At 43.0% G+C, this 22,195-nt stretch overlaps 2 protein-coding genes across 3 annotated transcripts; one reads left to right on the forward strand and one right to left on the reverse strand.

Annotated features, from left to right (window-relative positions):
• The first annotated feature begins 6,728 nt into the window (after nucleotides 1-6,728).
• Nucleotides 6,729-11,374, forward strand: LOC112246201 (myosin regulatory light polypeptide 9-like). The gene is made up of 4 exons (XM_024414496.2): nucleotides 6,729-6,842; nucleotides 9,262-9,463; nucleotides 9,850-10,011; nucleotides 10,285-11,374. The coding sequence occupies exons 2-4, from the start codon at nucleotides 9,280-9,282 to the stop codon at nucleotides 10,458-10,460; spliced, it is 522 nt and encodes a 173-aa protein (XP_024270264.1). The 5' UTR covers nucleotides 6,729-6,842; nucleotides 9,262-9,279; the 3' UTR covers nucleotides 10,461-11,374.
• A 2,528-nt stretch (nucleotides 11,375-13,902) lies between these two features.
• Nucleotides 13,903-21,464, reverse strand: LOC112246249 (homeobox protein TGIF1-like). Of its 2 annotated transcripts, none has more exons than XM_024414551.2 (3): nucleotides 21,371-21,464; nucleotides 18,879-19,129; nucleotides 13,903-17,695 (listed from the first exon to the last, which is right to left on the reverse strand). In XM_024414551.2, exons 2-3 carry the CDS (start codon nucleotides 19,089-19,091, stop codon nucleotides 16,592-16,594), a joined length of 1,317 nt encoding a protein of 438 aa, XP_024270319.1. In that variant the 5' UTR covers nucleotides 19,092-19,129; nucleotides 21,371-21,464; the 3' UTR covers nucleotides 13,903-16,591. The 2 variants fall into 2 exon arrangements, with proteins under 2 accessions (XP_024270319.1, XP_024270318.1); XM_024414550.2 differs by having other exon boundaries at nucleotides 21,109-21,442.
• Between the last annotated feature and the right edge of the window lie 731 nt (nucleotides 21,465-22,195).

Genomic DNA, 22,195 nt, shown 5'->3' on the forward strand with positions numbered 1-22,195 from the left:
AAATAGCAGGAATAGGTTTTTCTCGGCTACAGTCGAAGCAATGTCTTCCAATGGTGCGACTGTTGTCGGCATCCACAGATTATCCAATTAGAACAAACGCTTGGAGGTAAGGATGACAGCAGTGGTGTAGTCTACGGCGTTAAGGATGTCACTTATTATTGTGCTTTACAGATGGTGGTTGTTGTGGATGCCTGTTCACAAATCTAAATGTGTATTTGAACACAATAATGGTTAAATTCAAGAAGTTGTAGCTGCCTATCAATCATTGTTTTTGAAACCAGTGGACAGCCAATGAAAAATGCGCTACATAGTGCGGATCCAAATCTATGGAATAGAAATTGGGCTTTTATTGCTCAATCAAATTAATACAGATAAAAAAAGCCCATGTGCCTAATGGACACATGTTCAAACGTGCACACTTTTGATAGATATAAAGGGCCAATCTGTAGGTGCTACATCAATTTTTTGGACATATAAATTATATATACCCTACCATTAAAAGGTTTGGGGTCACTTAAAAAAATGTCCTTTAAAATAACATCAAATTGATCAGAAATACAGTGTAGACATTGATGTTGTAAATTACTATTGTAGCTGGAACGGCTGATTTTTGTATGGAATATTTACATAGGCCCATTATCAGCAACCATCTGTGTATTGGAACTGTGTTCCAATAATAATTTTAAAAGGATAATTGATCATTAGAAACCCTTTTGCAATTATGTTAGCATAGCTGAAAAGTGTTGTCCTGATTAAAGAAGCAATAAAACTGGCCTTTAGACTAGTTGAGTATCTGGAGCATCAGCATTTGTGGGTTCGATTGCATGCTCAAAATTACCAGAAACAAACAACTTTCTTCTGAAACTCGTCAGTCTATTTTTGTTCTGAGAAACGAAGGCTATTCCAAGAAACTGAAGATCTCGTACAACGCTGTGTACTACTCCCTTCACAGAACAACGCAAACAGTTTCTAACCAGAATAGAAAGGAGTGGGAGGCCCCGGTGCACAACTGAGCAAGAGGACAAGTACATTAGTGTCTAGTTTGAGAAACATACGCCTCACAAGTCCTCAACTGGCAGCTTCATTAAATAGTACCCACAAAACACGCGTCTCAACATCAATAGTGAAAAGACGAATCCGGGATGCTGGCCTTCTAGGCAGAGTTGCAAATAAAAAGCCATATCTGAGACTGGCCATTAAGATGGGCAAAAGAACACAGACACTGGACAGAGGAAGATTGGGGTAAAAAGTGTTAAGGACAGACAAATCTAAGTTTGAGGTGTTCGGATCACAAAGAACAACATTTATGAGAAGCAGAAAAAATGAAAAAGATGCTGGAGGAGTGCTTGACGCCATTTGTCAGGCATGGTCTAGGGGTGCTTTGGTGGTGGTAAAGTGGGAGATTTGTACAGGGTTGAAGGAAGGCTTGAAGAAGGAAGGCTATCACTCCCTTTTGCAATGCCGTGCCATACCCTGTGGACGGCGCTTAATTGGAACCAATTTCCTCCTACAACAGGACAATGACCCAAAGCACAGCTCCAAACTATGCAAGAACTATTTAGGGAAGAAGCAGTCAGCTGGTATTCTGTCTGGAGTGGCCTGCACTGTCACCGGATCTCAACCCTATTAAGCTGTTGTGGGAGCAGCTTGATCGTATGGTACGTAAGAAGTGCCCATAAAGCCAATCCAACATGTGGGAGGTGCTTCAGGAAGCATGGGGTCAAATCTCTTCAGATAACTTCAACAAATTGACAACTAGAATACCAAAGGTCTGCAAGCCTGTAATTGCTGCAAATGGAGGATTCTTTGACGAAAACAAAGTTTGAAGGACACAATTATTATTTCTATTAAAAATGATTATTTATAACCTTGTCAATATTTTCTATTCATTTTGAAACTAATTTCATGTATGTTTTCATGGAAAACAAGGACATTCCTAAGTGAACCCAAACTTTTGAACGGTAATATAAAAATATATCTTCATTGATTCTTGAAGAATATAACTTAAATGTTTTATGAGCTTAGTTCAACTGTCACACTCATGAGAACCAAAAATATAAGCTTGTTTTATTACAATGTTTGTAAACATTGTAAATGTAAACACACACTGAATAGCCTCCTAACATGGTTAAAACAAAAATATATATATCATGGATGGTCAGTCATTGCATCCATAGCTCTGTATATTAATCTGAGAGTGGTCACATTTCTCCAGGCCCATCCCTCAGCTTTTACCAAAAGAGGCAGGGCAACTGTTTTGTTATTGTTTCATCTGTGGATTTGCCCTTTAAAACAGCTGCATATTATCAAGTGTCAGCAACAAAAGGTAAACAATAGGTCTATAGCAAATGCAGCATATGACATTAATTTTTCACATGTAAATAGCACTTTTCAGTAGTGCTCAAAGCATGTCATTCCATGAGTGCAATCAGTCCCCCATGACAACAAAATCATAAACAACAGTAGGGCTGGTTAATAAATCCTTAGTTTTGGGGTCATGCTCAGGTAAAACAATTTGGCTAATCTATACTTGAAGATAACAGATCAAGGGGCATTACATTTATTGGAATGACTGGAATTCTGTTAGACTTTGGTTTTTAATGTAAAGATATACTTTAATCATATTATTATATGTAGTAGAAAGCGATGGGTTAGAAGAAGCCTAACCAACCATAACCAACCCATAAAGTAAAATGTAACATCCATATATAGCCAGCAATGTAAACTAACATTGATTTATCCTGCAATAGATGTCGTTCAATTGGTAACATGCATTTGTCTTCTTCTAATGCCTCTTAAGGGGAATGTCATCTAAAAGTAATGGAATGTAATCAGATTACGTTACTGAGTTTGGGTACTCCAAAAGTTACGAAAGCTGGATGGTGCAAAGCTGTCATCAAGGCTAAGGGTGGCTACTTTGAAGAATCTCAAATATAAAATATTTTTTGATTTGTTTTACACATTTTTGGTCACTACATTATTCCATGTGTTATTTCATAGTTTTGCTGTCTTCACTATTATTCTACAATGTAGAAACTAATAAAAATAAAGAAAAACCCTGGAATGGTAGGTGTGTCCACTTTTGACTGGGACTGCTTATATTATGGACTCTGACATTGCTGAATCTGATATTTCTTAATTCTTTCTATTAACATTTTTGGAATATGTGTTTTCTGTTTTGTGTTGCAATGTATTATTACTGCACTGTTGGAGCTACAAACACAAACATTTCACTGCACCTGCGATAGCATCTGCAGATATGTGTATGCCAATAAAATTGTATTTTATTTGTCAGAATAAATGTCATCGCCATTTTACCTGCTGTTGTTGTGTTAGCTGATTAGCTGTTGTCTCACCTGTTGTTTTAGCTAGCTCTCCCAATCAACACCTGCGATTACTTTATGCCTCGCTGTATGTCTCTCTCAAATGTCAATATGCCTTGTATACTGTTGTTCAGGTTAGTTATCATTGTTTTAGTTTACAATGGAGCCCCTAGTTCCACTCTTCATACCTCTGATACCTCCTTTGTCCCACCTCCACACATGCGGTGACCTCACCCATTACAACCAACATGTCCAGAGATACAACCTCTCTTATCATCACCCAGTGCCTGGGCTTACCTCCGCTGTACCCGCTCCCCACCATACCCCTGTCTGCGCATTATGCCCTGAATATACTCTACCATGCCCAGAAATCTGCTCCTTTTATTCTTTGTCCCCAACGCTCTAGGCGACCAGTTTTGATAGCCTTTAGCCGCACCCTCATCCTACTCCTCCTTTGTTCCGCGGGTGATGTGGAGGTAAACCCAGGCCCTGCAGGCCCTGCATGTCCCCAGGCACCCTCACTTGTTGACTTCTGTGATTGAAAAAGCCTTGGTTTCATGCATGTCAACATCAGAAGCCTCCTCCCTAAGTTTGTTTTACTCACTGCTTTAGCACACTCTGCCAACCCGATGTCCTTGCCGTGTCTGAATCCTGGTTTAGGAAGGCCACCAAAAATTCTGAGATTTCCATACCCAACTATAACATTTTCCGTCAAGATAGAAATGCCAAAGGGGGTGGAGTTTGACATTACTAGAGACATTACTAGAGATTGACATTACTTTGCAGGCTTACTTTCCAGGTCCATACCCCCAAACAGTTCAAACTTCTAATATTAAAAATGAATCTCTCCAGAAATAAGTCTCTCACTGTTGCCGCCTGCTACCGAACCCCCTCAGCTCCCAGCTGTGCCCTGGACACCATTTGTGAATTGATCGCCCCCCCATCTAGCTTCACGCCGCCAAACTTACCCTAGTAAAACTGACTATCCTACCGATCCGACTTCGGCGATGTCATCTACAAAATAGCTTCCAATACTCTACTCAGCAAACTGGATGCAGTTTATCACAGTGCCATCACAGTTTGTTCCTAAAGCACCTTATACCACCCACCACTGCGACCTGTATGCTCTAGTCGGCTGGCCCTCGCTACATATTCGTCGCCAGACCCACTGGCTCCAGGTCATCTACAAGTCCATGGTAGGTAAAGCTCCGCCTTATCTCAGTTCACTGGTCACGATGGCAACACCCACCCGTAGCACGCGCTCCAGCAGGTGTATCTCACTGATAATCCCTAAAGCTAACACCTCATTTGGCCGCCTTTCCGTTCTAGTTCTCTGCTGCCTGTGACTGGAACGAATTGCAAAAATCGTTGAAGTTGGAGACTTTTATCTCCCTCACCAACTTTAAACATCTTCTATCTGAGCAGCTAACCAATCGCTGCAGCTGTACATAGTCCATCGGTAAATAGCCTACCCAATTTACCTACCTCATCCCCATACTGTTATTTATTTACTTTTCTGCTCTTTTGCACACCAGTATCTCTACCTGCACATGACCATCTGACCATTTATCACTCCAGTGTTAATCTGCTAAATTGTAATTATTCGCCTACCTCCTCATGCCTTTTGCACACAATGTATATAGACTCTTTTTTTTTACTGTGTTATATTGACTTATTGTTTACTCCATGTGTAACTCTGTGTTGTTGTCTGTTCACACTGCTATGCTTTATCTTGGCCAGGTCGCAGTTGTAAATGAAAACTTGTTCTCAACTAGCCTACCTGGTTAAATAACGGTGAAATTAAAAAAATAAAAAATAAATAAAGTATAATTTATGAATGATGGGATCGATTAATTAATAAGATGAAAAATTATATAACAGATCAGAATTGTCACACAATTCGTTGACGTCACAATTATAGTACTGTATTGTTTTTCAGGGTTTCCCAAACTGGGTGGGGTGCACGTTTTGGTTTTTGCCCTAGCACTACACAGCTGATTCAAATAATCAAGTAATCATCAAGCTTTGATCATTTGAATCAGCTGTGTAGTGTTTGGGTAAAACACAAAAGGTGCACCCCTTGGGGTCCCGAATACAGAGTTTGGGAAACACTAGTTTATGATAGAATCAGAAAACAATCATTATTATTGTAGATTATACAAAAAAAACTAACTTTCTCTGGCCACCAGACGGCATCCTTTTCTTGTTTACAGGCCATGGTATGCAATGGACTCCAGTATGCTCTGCACACAGTAGTAGCATAGGCAATATAAAGCAAAGTATAGGAGTTTCATAGGAGCCTCATTCCAGGCAGACATTTATACCCATTGCATGTAAACAAATCAAATGTGTATTTGTCACCTGCACAGGATACAGCAGGTGTAAACAGTACAGTGAAATGCTTACTTGCAAGCTCAATACACACATTTTTGTATTTGTACATATGAAGTACAGGTTATTCTGCAAATGTAAAATGTGGTCAAAGCAAAACTCTTATTGCAAATCCAGATTGATAAAAAACACAATTTCCATAAACACATAATTTGCATAAGTCCACTGAAAAGAGAACCTGAAGAGTCATTGACAAACCCTTCATACACTTTAAACTTACATCCATAATACACTATTTTGTACTTCTCTTAAAGATGTTCTCCAGCCATTTTTGAACTTCTCCTGTTGAAAAGCAATATCCTAAGTATTAGTACAGTAAAGTACACACACTAAAGCAAAATAGTGTTTTTTAGACAACTGCAAACTTCCAAGGAGTAGGGCATTCAAGGAGTTGGTCTAATGGACAAATGTGATGTCATCAGTGTAGTTACAAAAAGTGCATCTGTGCAACTCAAATGTGACCAGATATTTTGTTTCTTGGTAGGTATTTGCAAGAACAATAACACAATATAAATGTGTAATTTCATTGGAAATGCATAACAGTTGTTCTCAATATGGCAGAGAACAGTACCACAGAAGAACTTATGCTACTGTACAGCAATGACATGATAAAAAGGTGTTCCCTAGAGATCCAGACAGTAGCTTGGCCAGACAAACTGCCTTATTAAGGAGTCCCCCAGGCAGCTTTTCAAACAACTGGGAGCTTCAGAACACGGCTCCTATCATCATCTTCTCCCTCCCTCCCAGATGTAAAACCACAAACCAAAGACAGATCGTCCGCACAGCGGCCCTTTAGCTTTTTCTCTAAATAAGGCAGCTTATCAGAGTTCCTGTCATTTCAGCCATATTCCCATTGCCAAACAACCCTGGCTCCGCTGTGGCAGTGGCGAGCTGCAGGCCTGCACATTCTTTTCCCTTGTATGGGTAAATGCCTGAGCAGGGCTGGCTCTGTTTGGGACAGCCGGGCAAGGCGATTGGCCAATGGAGGAGTGGGATGGGCCGGTTGAAGACTTTCTTTAAACAAACTTTTCAGAGGGACTGCCTGCTTCCCTTCCAACTAAGCACTGAGACCCAGACAGAAGGCCTCAGAGAACTCCCCAAAACAACTACAATTCACCTGAAGCCAAGGTGAGATGGATTTTTAAAAAACATTTTCCTTAATGTTGTTTATCTTAGAGGGATTTTATGTTGGTATTAGATGTGGCACTTTTAAAGCATTAGTCAGAATTGTATGGGAAACTGTCAACATTTGTAAAAGCTGCGTTAAAGGCGAGGGCTGGATAGAGTTTGAGTTCTTCTTGTATGCCTAAAGCGACCAGTCACAGGTCTAGGGTCATCTGGTGTAGCTACTCATCACGGTGGTGCTCTGTAGCCCAAACAACTGTGTTGTGGAATCAAGATTTGACCAGTTGTCACCACTCTGTGCCCCGTATAGAGCTGTCTAAACACTAGAGCAGGGGTATTCAACTCTTACTCGAAGAGGTCAGGAGCCTGCTGGTTTTCTGTCCTACCTAATAATTAATTGCACACACCTGGTGTCCCAGGTCTAAATCAGTCCATGATTAGAGGGGAACAATGAAAAAATGCAATGGAACTGCCTCACTTCTAATCTAGAGCCTTATGTTCACCTGTTTTTAGACCCCGAGAGGTTGGTTTGGTCTGTTGAAGTATGTCGCATTTAGGAACTTCCCCAGTGCTGACCCCTCAGAAGTAGTAGTGGTGTCCGTGATGAGAGGTTAGGTCAAGACAGTGATTGACATAACTGCTAGTGTGTGTGTGTCTGGTCAGTGGGGCCCTGACCGCAGAGATGAGGTGTGGTTGGTACACTGATAAACACACAGTACATCCCAGAGAATAACAAACCAATGATGATCTTGAAATGTTTTCTAAACCTAATCGGTGAGTCAGCCAGTCGAGAAACCTGAGGAATTCAATTGGTTGCAGAAGCAGTGAAGTAATAATGGCCTAGAAATGAATTCTAGAGTGAAGTTGGGAAACACAGATTTCCAAGATGGCTTCAGACTAAAGATCTAGTTAGTTAGAATGAGATGAGGGTTTGGACAAGACTAATTGATCCTTTTTAAATGGTTGTGCAAGATGTGCTTAGAATGACATAGGGATCTCGTCATCCCTCTACAAGAATTTGAAATATTACAGGAAATCAGGCAACTCAACCCTGAGAAATTCACTTCTAACATTCTCATTTTTGAACAGCCCCCTAGTCATGGTGATGTGTTATAAACACATGGAAAAGAGAAGGACAGAACTTCTGAGAAGAAACATTTGCCCCCAGGCCCAAATCTTAAAATTGCTTCAGCCTTTGAAATGAAGCTGGACAATGAGCAAGCAGTTCGCCAGTGACAACTCCCTTACATCTCTATTACCTCCAATAGCAAGCGGAGACACACTGAGTGAGAGAGACTTGTCGTTTGCCTAACATTTGACTGTGTTATGTCACTGGACAACTGGGTCTTGTTCAGTAGGGATGAAATGGTAGAAAATATTTTGGTACCAACTGACATTGCCCCAATGAGAACGTTTTGACGTTTAAAAACAATCTCTAATTTTGTGCCTGCTGAACACGGCCATGATTTTGTGATCTACCTCTATCACACTCATGCAAACACACACGTCGTTCCCATCTATGCTCAAATAAGGCTTGCTAAATGATGTTATGGTAGCCTGCTTTATATCTTGGTTACCAGTGCTTTTATCTCCTGTACCACATGCCAGTAGAGAGAGTGTATATTTTGTTTCTCTGTCAGTCATCCAACATGAGGAAGAGATTTTGTGTGGAGAGCATCCCTGAGTCTAAGCGAATCATTGATATGAATAACATGCTTCAGTGGCTCTCAATGCATTGTCATAGTCTGGCAGTCAATGAACTCATTATACCTCTAAATGACTCAACCTTAATGACATGTTACTTCCTGTATGGTATTGGCTCTCGCTCAGTCTGTATTCTGATGTGCCACCACCCAGCAGCACTATCCCCGCCTGTGCACACATCGTTAATGACGCACACTGAGTGACGGGTCTAAGTTTGGCCTGTTCTCCAGGATACCAGGTGGCTATCTTGTGACCTCTTCACACTGTTCACTGCAGATGACAGTCAGCAGTGGCACAACCTGAATCTTTGGTGCGGAGAGAAAGTGTAATTTGGAGGTCGATGGCATCTGGCACCAATGCAGAGACTGAAAATTGAATAATTGAGACTAAGTAATAACCAATTTTCTGGCACCAAGTGAAGTCCCTAGACAATTTCTGTAAAAATTTTGCTCATGTATGATCCTATTCAGCGCATATCGCAATCACGCTGATGAGGTTGACATGTAGGCCTAACTAAATCATCACTGTCAGGCTTTTGCATTTATACTCTTGTGCCTTGATAAATTAAGAACATTTTTCTTTATTCAATCTTTTTTGGGGGAGACATTTCCCGTGGGAGAGATGAGAACCATCCGCTTCCCCAATACAACAGCCCACTTTGGGGAGTCGTATCTTTCATCCAACCGTAACCATCCATATCCTATTTTGCACGCCTTAGGCCCATCCAACCACCATCATGTCGAGCAAACGTGCAAAGGGGAAGACCACCAAGAAGCGGCCCCAGAGGGCCACGTCCAACGTGTTCGCCATGTTCGACCAGTCTCAGATCCAGGAGTTCAAGGAGGCCTTCAACATGATCGACCAGAACCGGGACGGCTTCATCGACAAGGAGGATCTTCATGACATGCTGGCCTCACTGGGTAAGACATAGGCCAAAGGGGAACGCATAGGAACCTGTTAGTGGGTTGACTATATTCTATATACAAAACCTAACGAGCGTATACTCATCAATTCTAGACTGAAACATCCTCCCCAAAAACAACCTGAGAGATGTATAGCAACAGAACGTTTCCCAGTTAAATACCAGTACTGTCAGATAGAGCGCTAACAATAAGCATGCCGACCGGTAATAACGTCCAAACAGGCACATAAGTCAATTTAACATTGGTTCAACGGACATCGAAAGTATGTCCCAATGGGGATTGAACCATAATATTTATATTTCCTCAATGTCTACCTTCAAACAGAATTCAGATTTTACCACTTAATGTTGACTATGGTGTGAGTGTTCTGTTGTGGTCCCCAGGTAAGAACCCGTCAGATGAGTACCTGGAGGGGATGATGGCGGAGGCGCCGGGGCCCATCAACTTCACCATGTTTCTCACCATGTTCGGAGAGCGCCTCAACGGCACCGACCCCGAGGACGTTATCCGCAACGCCTTCGCCTGCTTCGACGAGGAGGGTTCTGGTGAGACACACGAGCACGCACACTCACAAGCACTCTTCAATGTCAACCACTAGCATCCACCTTCACAGTAATGTCAAACACTTAAAAGGAAAAAAACAGACTTCTTATCCTCGATTCTTCTCAGCCTCTCTTCTTACCACCTTCTCAACCGCATTGGGAAGGTTCAAGGTCCCCCCACTCGGACCTTCTTCTCCAATGTTTAGAGAAGGAGAGAGGATGAGAAGAATCAAGGAAAAAGCCAGATGATGGCCCGCCTCACTCTCCCGTTTGCAGGAGTGCTCCACGAGGACCACCTGCGAGAGTTACTGACCACAATGGGCGACCGTTTCACTGATGAGGAAGTGGACGAGCTGTTCCGTGAGGCGCCTATCGACACGAAGGGCAACTTCAACTACGCCGAGTTCACCCGCATCCTCAAACACGGAGCTAAGGACAAGGACGACATGTAGGGAGAGACAACTGCTTTGCGGCCCACACACAGTGCTTTTTTAGATGGAATGGACTTCTCTTTTATAGTCAATGGTGATTATCCATTGAGGAGTGTATCTCAGCTAAGTGCATCTCAATAAGTCTGTAGTGGCTTCCTCTCTGTATCCTTTCTGAGATTCCCAGTGATCTGAATATTGCTTTACTCTAATCCATTCCAGGAAAGGTGACAAGGTGAAAGGAAGCAATATTAGGCTCTTGAGATGCACTGAACGCCTTTGTATGTGAGCCCCACTCCCCCTAAAAAGCATTCCACACTACATACCAGCCAAGTACCTCTTCTTGCCTCACACCAGCACCACCTCTAAAGAACTGCACCTTCTATCCAGGAGCTGTGTTGGAAAACCACATTGTAATGGACTCTTCTATTCTATTAATGTAATGTTTTTGACAGGTTGTATGTTACCTTCATTGCTTAAATGCTTATCATTCCACCCTTCTTTCGTTGGACATGTTTCCCAGTGCTAGTCATATCTCCTTGTCATCTGGTCAGGTCTATTCTAACTCTGCCTGCATTGATGCACCACAACCTCATTCAAGATAAAACACTCAACATGAAGGGTCAGACCTGTACAAGAAAGCGAGGGATGATGTTGTGAAGAAAGTCAGCCTTTTGAAATGGTTTGCTCTTTCATAAGAGAGAACAGAAGGAAGAGGTTGGGCGTGGTTGTGTTCGGGTATAATCATGTTTGGGTTGAATTCTTGTTTAAGGAAACTGATCATGCCTGTATAGGACTAAAGAAGGACCCTGAAGTGACATTCCACTGTGTCCTTTATTCCAGATGAGTAATTTCAATGTCCTGCTGCATTCAGTGCAGCATTCAATACCTTTTAATATTCTATCAGAGAAAATAAAATATAAACTGATATTCTCTTACATTGCAGTTGTGACACTTCACACCACTTTGAGAAGAATAGTTCATATTTACTGTATGTCTTCAACTCTGCATTGTTGGAAAAGGACCCGCGAGAAAGCATTTCACTGTTAGTCTACAACCTGTCATTTAAGAAGCATGTGACATAAAAATGTATGATCAAATGAAGTGGTCCAGGTTAAAGCACTAGCACCAGATGTGGACTAGGCAGTATTTCAAGAGACACCGAGTCTTAGCTGTAATCAGTAGCAGTGAAACTGCCACCCCGTTTGCGATATTACAATATGTTACTTCAAACAGTGAACAAAAATGCGCCTGGGGCAGCCAGTGGCCCTCCTAATGCAGATCAACATCATTGTTTCACCTCATGCATCAACAAAAAAAGCTAAATATAATAAAGGAAAAATATCAACTAAATAACGAGGCTATATACAAGGGGCACTGGAACCAAGTCAATGTGCAGGGGTACGGGTTAGTTGAGGTAATATGTAGGTAGGGGTAGTGACTGCATATATAAACCTAGAGTAGCAGCAGCATGTGAAGGAATATGAATGTACAGTGCATTCGGAAGTATTCAGACCCCTGGACTTTTTTCACATTGTTACATTAGCCTTATTCTAAATGAATTAAATGAAAAAATCCTCAATCTACACAAAATAGCCTGTAATGACAAAGAAAAACAGGTTGATATTTTTGCCAATGTAAAAAATAAAAATACCTTGTTTACATAACTATTCAGCCCCTTTGCTATGACACTCAAATGAGCACAGGTGCATCCTGTTTCCATTGATCATCCTTGAACTTGGAGTATGTCTGTGGTAAATTAAATTGATTGGAGATGAGGTCCCACAGTTGACAGTGCATTTCAGAGCAAAAACCAAGTCATGAGAAGGAATTGTCCGTAAAGCTCCGAGACAAGATTGTGTCAAGGCACAGATCGGGGGAAGGGTACCAAATTATTTCTGCAGCATTGAAGGTCCCCAAGAACACAGTGGCCTCCATTCTTAAATTTAAGTTTGGAACCACCAAGACTCTTCCTAGAGCTGGCCACCTGTCCAAACAGCAATCGGTGAAGAGCCTTGGTCAGAGAGGTGACCAAGAACCCAATGGTCACTCCGACAGAGCTCCAGAGTTCCTCTGTGGAGATGGGAGAACCTTCCAGAAGGACAACCATCTCTGCAGCACTTCACCAATCAGGCCTTTACTATTTAGTAAAAGGCACATGGCAGCCCGCTTGGAATTTTCCTAAAGGCATCTAAAGGACTCTGACCATGAGAAACAAGAATCTCTGGAGTGATGAAACCAAGATGGCCTAAATGCCAAGTGTCACATCTGGAGGAAACCGGCACCGCTCATCACCTGGCCATTACCATCCCTACGGTGAAGCATCATGCTGTGGGGATGTTTTTCAGCAGTCTCCCACTTGACTGGGAGACAAGTCAGAATCTAGGGAAAGATGAACGGAGCAAAGTACTGAGAGATCCTTGACGAAAACCTGCTCCAGAGCTCAGGACCTGAGACTGGTGCAAAGGTTCACCTTCCAACTGGACAACGACCCTAACTACACCCAAGTAGACTTGAGGGTGTATCAAAGTACTGAGTAAAGGGTCTGATTACTTATGTAAACATGATTTTTTTTTTACATATGTACATTAGCTAACATCTCTTTAAAAAAGTTTTTGCTTTATTATGGGGAGTAGTGTGTAGATTTTTTCCTCAATCGAATTCATTTTTTTAAATAAGGCTATAACATATGGAAAAAGTGAAGGGGTCTGAATACTGACCAAGTGCACTGTTTGGCATCAATATAAATTAATTTGTTTGCGTTTATCCAGGTATTGTGTGGTTAGAGTCCAGTGAGTGTACGTCGAGCCTGTGCTAGGGTAAGTGCAATGGGGGGGGTGTATGCAAATAGTGCAGGTAGTCATTTGATATTTTTTTTATTTAACTATTCAAGTCCGTTAAGAACACATTCTTATTTACAATGACGGCCTACTCCGGCCAAACCCAGACGCTGGGCCAATTGTGCGCCGCCCTATGGGACTCCCAATCACGGTCGGTTGTGATACAGTCCGGATTCGAACCAGTGTCTGTAGTGACGCTTCTAGCATTGAGATGCAGTGCCTTAGACCCCTGCTCCACTCAGGATCCAGATTAACTGTTCCAAGTATTATGGCTTGGGAGGAAGAAGCTGTTCAGGAGCCTTTTGGTCCCAGACATGGTGCTCCGGTACAGCTTACCATGCAGTAGCAGAGAACAGTCTATGACTTAGGGAGTTCCTCTGACACCGCCCAGTATAGAGGTCCTGGGTGGCAGGAAGGTGACCATCTAAAAGGTTCAGTAGACCTTTGGACTCAACTTAGATTAAAATTGTTGTCTTGGATAGAACTGGGGGAGGGCATCCATGATACAATATATTGCGCATGTAAATTCTGTGTCGTTAATCTTAGTGCTTCGAGACAAAAGGACATGGTAATGTGACACTACAGTTCAGATTATAATACATATAGAACGAAACAAAGCACATGGATCAGCATATGAAAAAAACTTTTATTCTCTGAAATGCTTGTACAAAACACATTTAAAGTTTAAGGCATATATTGCACAGACTATTCAAAAGTTTCTATGTAGAAGGGGTATATCCCTCAATCCCATGTTTAAGGCACGATAGCCAGTTATACTTTCAATACATCAGCCATGATTTATACAGTGAAATGGAAAAACATCTTTAGGATGCAATTGGTCATATTGAAAAGCTACACATTGTCATTTCAGCTACAATTCATGCCAAAAGAAAAACACCTGACCTTGATGAATTTACATGCATTTTCACATTGGCATCTACGACCCAAGTTTCATTCTGCATCCAAAACCTGATATATATATATATATCTTTCTAAATAATATCCAGTATTCAGTTTGTTTCCAGTATCGCAACAAGTAACATGTAGTCAGTGGCATGTAGTAATGAATAAACCACGTACCTGCTTAAATTGTACTGTATATCTATTCACACCATTATTTCTTACAAATCACTATGACCAGGAACCCTTCCTTCCCCCAAACTGTTTAAGGAGGAGTTAAGGGCTCAGACGCACCAAAAGTGTTTGCTGGCTGAGAATACTTAGCACCTGTGAACATAATTTGCCAACCGAGTGCGCACCGATTTTACACATAGAAACACATTAAAATTTTGGCAATCAATATACAGCAGGTCCCCAAAAGACAGAGTGCTGAATGACAGGCAGAATGCTAGATCCACATTGGGTGCAGCGTGTGTGAGCCTTAAAACTCTTCAGCACATCTCCGTTAGTGGAGTACCTGTACGATCTACCTTTCCCAACGACAAATCAGGAAACAATGCCGACATCCAGCCGTATGAAAGAAATCCAGGGGTAGCCTACATATCTGGGAGACATGACGGAGAGAATGGGATCAGTGCGTGTCACAAACCCAGGCTAATAACAACAAAATTCCATATCAGCTCCTCATGCTTCTTTCTAGCTGGAAGATCAAACATTTTCTGAAACTGTAACACAGCGGTCTTTTCAAAGCTTAAGAGTTGAAAAGAATAGAGAAAAGTCTAAGTTGGACCTGTTTGAACTGACCTGACAGAATATAAGACTTTGCAGCAGCACAGTGTGTTGACGTAGGGTCTCACGAATGTTTGTGCTGCGTCAAAAGTTAGGATTTAGCCATAAAATGTGGTATATGAACTAAGACCGTTTCATGGAAACTACAACCGTATAAGAATGAGTAACACTGTAGAGAGGATATAGTCCACTAACAGAGAGAAAATACAGAGAGGAAAGGAGAGTCAAATTTTCCAGACAGTTTGCTTCTCAATAACCTCAACATTGATCAATGACTTCAATACAACACTGACCAGCCTTTGTCATCCGAGGGAACAACTAAGAGTATTTCAATTAAGACATTTTGGTTTGAAATACAAGGACCAGATCTTAAGGCTCCAATGATTTGCTACTTGGGTCAAACCCTCTCCAAACAGGATGACCCAAAAGCTTGAAAATGTTTGTAACAGTCTTCTTCCATCAACTATGGCATACTAGGGCACTAGCCTGACCGCGTCACCTGACTAAGCCTTCGGCGTCGACCACAGAAATTGAGTTCTGTTACATGACCTTACGTTCACACACACACACACACACACACACACAGGGATGTCACCTCCTCCACATCCACATTAAAAACATCCCAGGAAATCATACACAATACATAAAGATAACAGAGAGCAATACAAAAAAAACATTCCTCTTTCATATATACACACAAATACTGCTTACCCGCTGAGATACTATTTTGGAAATGGGTGAAAATGTTTTTTTTTTATATAAGTAAAACAAAATGGTAGTGTTCATATACTTTGCGACTGATGATTTTGGGTGTGTGTCTTCAATGTAGAATCCCTGGTGGCCACATGTTTACAGTCGCTTTAAGGCAAGGAGAGAAGGACATTGGAGCTGTGCAGTCAGGCACACTGCAGTACAATCAATTTCCCTTCCGCCTGTCTTCCGGCATTGTGAGGAGGGGGAAGGGGGCGTCGGAATGCTTGAGATTGTGAAGGCCGGACTAAAAAATGAAAATCTAAAGTGCATAAACTGTACTGGAGGAGCACGACACTAGCGCTTGAAACAAACAAACACGGTTGTCTCCGCCCCAAGTCCGCCCTTGTTTATCCTTGGTGGGAATGATTGACAGGCTAGACAGCCAGGGTTTAAAGTCATCGAGTCCCGCTTTATACATTCAACCAAGTCCGGTACTGCTACTGATGAGGCTAGATCTGCTGGTGCTGGCTTCAAGACATTAAAAAAATGTTTAACAGGGGAAGGAAATGTCCTCGTTTGGAAATGGTTGAGATACTAAGAGTTCAAAACTACATAATAGAACTTTGTGTTGTCGTTCTTATGTTGACATCACATTTAACCTACACTCTGGAATGTTGACAGCTTCTGCCCAGCAACAGGCTCTATTGGATAAAATATTTTGTTTAAAGTCCTGATTAAAAAAATGCTTTAAAAAAGCATCGTCTTTAAAACACTTGTATTTCCATCCCCGTGTCTGATGTATATGACAGTTCTGTCATATTCAAACTGCAGAGTAGAGACATACAGGATCAGTGGGTTGATGAAAGGAATATGTCCTCAGATATACACAGCTTGGTGTGCCCCCATATACAGACCAGGGTGTGGGCCGTGGCTCTAGTTGACTGTCTCGCTGACAGCATGCAGGGTGTGCTGCGCCCCCCACACTGTGGCTATGGGAGTCTGTGCCACGGGACCAGGCTGTCGAACTGGAACGTCGCTGTGGACCATGCTCCACACACTGGCCACCGATTGGGCCCTCTGGATACTGCTGCTGCTGGGGATGGAGGAAGAAAGGCCTAGGAATGGGGTGAGGGCTGGCGGAGGTGCTTGGACTAGGGCTAAAGTTGGGGATGAGACTGGGACAGGGGATAAAGTTAGTGAAGGGTTGAAGGTACGAACAGAGCTTAGGGCTGACACAGGGGGTTTGATTGGTGCTGGGATGAAGGTTGGGACAGGGGTTGAAACTGGCACTAGGACTGGAATTTGGGCCTGGCGAGGAGGCAGACTTGGCGCAGGAATGAAGGAAAAGGCTGGGGTGAGTTTAGGTGCTGAAGAGACCGTGCCGGGGCTTGGGACTGAAACTGCGGACACCACAGCCTTTTCCGTGGGACTCTGCTCTCTGGGCGAGTTCAGCGTAGCTTGGCTCGGCTCTGGTGGAAGGGTCAGACCCATACCACTGCTGCAGACCATGGCCTCTGTAGTGGCCTTCGTCTGACTCTCATGCTCAGCGGCCCTCTGAAGAGCTGCGTCCACCAGCAGCCTCAGGTCACTGAAGTCCTGGCCAGGGCACAGCTCCGGAGGGGTGGGGGGTGGCGTGTTGAATAGCCCGCCAGTAGGACTGGCGCTAATAACCGTAGAGCCCTTCTCCTCGACCTCCCTCAGGAGAACGTGCATGTCCAGCTGCATCAGGGCCTGGACGCAGCAGCCCTCTTGGCCTGGGTAGCCAGCTCCCGTCAGAATGGCCGTGGCTGTGTTGCCCAGGAGGCTGAGGTCCAGCGTGGGGGCTGGCCGGATGACCGAGGGCCGGAGTGGGGGCAGGGCTGGTGAGGGGACCGAGGAGGTGGGGCTTTCAGGGGAGCTACCTCCACCACCAGTGGATGAGCGACCCTCACCTTTTCCTGCCCGCCTGGAGATGGTGAAATGGGTGGGGTCTTTTCCGTCCTTGCGGAGAAGGTCAGGGAGGAGGCGGCGACGGGCGTTGATGAACCAGTTGCATATCTGGAAAGTGGAGGAAGTTCCTTTAACAATGCCTGCATGACTGAGAAAACAAACTGGGTGCATCTCAAGGGCCCAACTAGGCTTCCGTCAAGAGCCAAACTACAGATATAAATCTCAAGTCACTTAGAAAGCTTTTTTTTTTTGGTGTGTGTGCCAGGTCAACTAGAAGTCCCTAATAATTGGCTCAACTGACCAGTATAAAGTGACAAAACTGGGCCGAGGCCAGTTGTTTGGGAATAGACTTCCGCCCACATATTCTCAGTCTCCCTCACCTTTAGGCCTGGTTACCGCCCTCTAGTGGGAAACACCTCCCCCACACACAGTGAGATGAGGGGCCTCAGACTGTTGGCATTAAAGAAGTCTTGGGTGAAAAATTAGCCACAGAGAAGTGCACAGCCAGCCAGGGGCACAACATTGCAGCCCGGCTGTCTGCCGGCTTCAAGTCAACTAGAAGACCCTAATAATTAGCTCAACTGGCTCATATAATAAAGAGTTAAAACTGGGCCGGCTGTCTGCTCTAGCCTCTTGCTGTCTGCTCATGTCACCAACTCCTGGGTTGTGAGAGTGTGTGTGTGTATTGGAGGGAAGAGGAAACATCACATGGTTGGCCTACAAGGGCTGCTGTAACGGTGTCAAATTCATCTGTACAGTAGTACATCAGTCATGGGATATTTGCTACACTGTTGTGAAACACCCAAGGGCTGAAGTACGATGATAAGTACGAAGTAAATACCATGGGATGGATCGCTGTTTAGAATACTTAGCAACAGCCTGAAGTTGGCCTATAGGTGCTGCTGCGTTTATCGCCCCGCACACGTGGCCAATAGAGAACACAATATCTGATAAACAACTATCTTCGACAGGGCGAGTAGGTGGTCATGGCTTCATCTTGCCCCAAGTGTCTGCTGTGATCAACTGTTTACACTGCATCAGGAGCTAATCAGCATATCTGGAACCATTCAACTGGAGGACATTGTAAATCATTCATTTCAACATTACACTTGTAAGGGGAGCATGATGAAACTGAACCTAAAAACATATAAAACATTTAACATGAACTATGAAGGCCACAATGATTAATAGTAATCACATAGTATAACCTTACAGGCACTTGGGACATTTTACCATGTGCAGGCTTTCCTTCATTCATTTTGCTTTAACAATGTTAGGCCGGTCCACTCACCTGTAGCACGGAGAGGCTGGTCTGATCTGACAGGCTGAGTTTCTCCTGCTCTGAAGGGTAGGCGTTGTAGCGGTGCTCATACAGCCAGGTCCGCAGCACAATCACCGCCTCCTTGGGCAGGTTGCCGCGGCGACGCCGCTTACCAGAGGCCACGCCGCCCCCTGACAGGTCAAGGGGAAAGCCGTCATCCTCAAAGGGGTCGCTGTCAGACATGGCCGACGACAGCTCCCGTATCTGCTCCTCTTCCAGAGCTGAGGAGGGGAGGAGGGGGGGTCAGTTTGGCCGAGCTAGTGTTTGTATGGTGGACACTGTTCACAGGGTTGGACATTCACTCATTTGTTATGGAATGTATTGTGTTCCCTCCAAATCAGATTACTATGTTACGCATCTACTTCTGTGTAGGCCTGTTTGTTATTGTACATTCACCAACCTATAAAGAAATAGGTTTGGTGAAGGGTTAAATTGAGACGCTTGTTCACAGAACACAGGGGGTGACCTGTGCCAATTAGCCATCTAGTATGCTCTGAACACCTGTGTGTAAGCTCAACTCTGAAGTGTTGTCAGATGGAGGCACCCATAGCTGTATGCATCTGTCCAAAACTGCTACAATAAGTGCATATTTTTTATTTGGATTCTTTCGCTGATGTACAATAAGGGCCATATGTTTCAAATGCCGTACCGCAGGCGATGAATTACATTTCTAAACGTTTACAATCCAGACGATTGTGGTTCACGTGGGGCTGTCGTGGGTCGAAGTGAATGGTTGTGAACTGTATGGAGAAGACAGAATGCCGCCTAGAGTTAGAGACCTAGTATGGGTGAAGCAGTCAGGTAAGCACAACTAAAAGCATTCATCAATGACACGTTACTATTAAAGTGATGTGCCATTAATTGAACTAAAACACATTCAGAACCCCGGGGGCAACTCAAAATGGAGCATGCTTTCTCCCAGGGTATAGAACGCAGTAAATGTCTTTCTCTGGTTGAAATCTGACCCCCGGGGGGCAGCCTGTCCTTACAAAGGAGATTGTGTGCACATCACCATCTCCAGCGGCAGGCGAGCTATAGACCGTGCAAGGGACCATTTTCACCTCTTGCCAGGGAAATGCAGAGTCCTGGAGAGTCCTCACTTGTTTGTATGCCCAAATTGAATGTCCATCCAATTGTATACAGTACGTTGCGGCTATAATCTTTTTAAGTGTTAAGTGCATGAAAGGGCAAAACTGATTATTATAGCAAACTAAATATGCCAAGAACTTAAATAGGTAAACTAGTTATTTTTATACTGTCTAAAACACTGGATTTTCAGTGGGTGAGTTGTGCTGTCAATATTTTGTCCATTGAACAGCTTGAAAGTAGCAATTAAAGTTACTAGCGATCCCGTTACACAGCTGGTAATGACCTGTATTTTAGCTAGTAACTAATGAATGCACTCCAGGTGGGTCATAAAACGTGGGATAATTTGAGCTAACTAGTTTGATGAGGTTAGCTTGAAGTCAGTTAACTTACATGTCATACGTTGCTCCTCTATCAAACCTCAACTGTCTACGAAGCAAAGGCCGTTTTATATTAGAGCTAATATGATATTTTCTAAATTACTCAATGCGTTAAACTTCAAAGGCGTGAGTAGAAATCGAGTTGCTAAACTCACTAAAATCCTCAAGGCGAAAAGGGCATTACAGCCAACGTAACTTAGCTAGTTAACAGGCTAGCTGTTAAGGCTAGCAGGCTACAAAGCAAACAATGAAGTTCGCGTCAGTGATTGGTATTCTGTTCTGTTCCATTCAATCTCGTCTAGTGCAGTTAACATTGTTCCAGAGAAATCTAAATTATCTAGCTGAAAGCAATCAATTTCCAAATGCAAAAAAATAGCGAAAATAAGAAAATCCTGTTAGAGCTCGAAAAATGAGCAAAGAAAACATTGACTAAGTTTGCTAGCCATCTTCCCATCGTCACGTAGCAAACGTACAAAGAACCCTTTGAACGCACGCCATAGCGCATGTAGGACTGTTCTGTCGCTCCGCCAGATGGACACCATGCTTGCTTCCAAAGATAACTAGCTGGTTAGCTGTCCCTCCAAATTCAAACAAACACACGCTGCATTTGCTCGCAACAAAAAACTGCATTCCATTTAACACCAACGGGCGAGCACACCAGGCAAACCGTCAGACACGGTCAGGGCAACAATTAATACCTGGAAATAAAAATAACATGGCTAATATCTGCCTACCTCGTTTTAGGGGTTTCATTCTTTGTTGATGGCTTGCTCGAAAACACTCAGCTGTCGAAGTTCCTTGTAAAATGCGTGCCCCGGCTAAATGTTGACAAAGCGAGATTTTGTTTCTAAGCGCCAAAGGTGTTGCACGCTTTTACTTTGCTTTTCAAGGCTTCAAATCTTTTTTTCTTGCGACCTAAGCGTGCTGTTGAACTAAGCGTTTCGATGTCTTGCTAGAACAAATGTTTCATAATTTGCGTCGCTCAGTTCTTTTTACCTGCAGAAGCAAAGCCAACTCTATACCAATCTGACAGTAGAAGATGGAATGATCCCGCCTCCTGTATCTGCGCGATCCAATCACGGCTCTTTCTTTCCAGTAGACATGCCGTGTCATCATTCCTGAGTGACTGACAGGCGAAGCATTTAATTCAAAATCCAGTACAAGATTTTATTGAATAATGTTGTTTTGTTTCCGACATTATTGAAATTAACACACACGAACTATTGTTTTTGCCAACATATTATAGTGGCCAGCAAACCAAGGGGGTTTCCTCATGTACTCGGAATATGCGTTTATTATGTAACCGAAACGATCATGTTTTCTTGTTACATAAACGGGATCAAACATCTTGACAGCAACAGTGGGCCACTGCCACTAATGGATGCAGTAATAAAACAGTAAAAAGTCTGGTCAATAGAACAGCAGAATCTTCCCAACAACTGCAGGAGAAAGTCGAAGCTTTCTCACCTTGCTCCCATCCTCTTTCATATGCAGCAAAATACTCTAGGTGCTGTACGTGGGGCTGCCTCGGAAAGCTTGTTTTTGCCACTGCAAAATATCTACATGTCAGGCAATATTATTTTTGTATTTTAGTTTTTGTCTCGCACGTAGGTAGGAATTTGCATTATGTGATAATACAATGTGACAAGAATGTAAATAGTCACTGGTGTGGAAGACTAACCAAATGACGCACTAGACAGACTACAATCTCTAGATTGTCTAGATTAGATTATAGACTAGCCTATATAGCCTAGTGTAGATTATAATAATCCCATTATTCACTATAATAAAATCATCTCTGACACCATCAACCCGATAGAG

Source organism: Oncorhynchus tshawytscha, linkage group LG07 (genome assembly GCF_018296145.1).
Source record: "Oncorhynchus tshawytscha isolate Ot180627B linkage group LG07, Otsh_v2.0, whole genome shotgun sequence".
NCBI lineage: Eukaryota > Metazoa > Chordata > Actinopteri > Salmoniformes > Salmonidae > Oncorhynchus > Oncorhynchus tshawytscha.

Bases quoted from the DNA above. Each gene is read 5' to 3' on its own strand.
- LOC112246201 (XM_024414496.2), top strand. From the start codon at position 9,280: ATGTCGAGCAAACGTGCAAAGGGGAAGACCACCAAGAAGCGGCCCCAG. The intron at 9,464-9,849 runs GTAAGACATAGG...TGTGGTCCCCAG, and splicing joins TGACATGCTGGCCTCACTGG to GTAAGAACCCGTCAGATGAG. The intron at 10,012-10,284 runs GTGAGACACACG...TCCCGTTTGCAG, and splicing joins CTTCGACGAGGAGGGTTCTG to GAGTGCTCCACGAGGACCAC.
- LOC112246249 (XM_024414550.2), bottom strand. The intron at 17,696-18,878 runs GTGAGTGGACCG...TCCACTTTCCAG, and splicing joins CCAGCCTCTCCGTGCTACAG to ATATGCAACTGGTTCATCAA.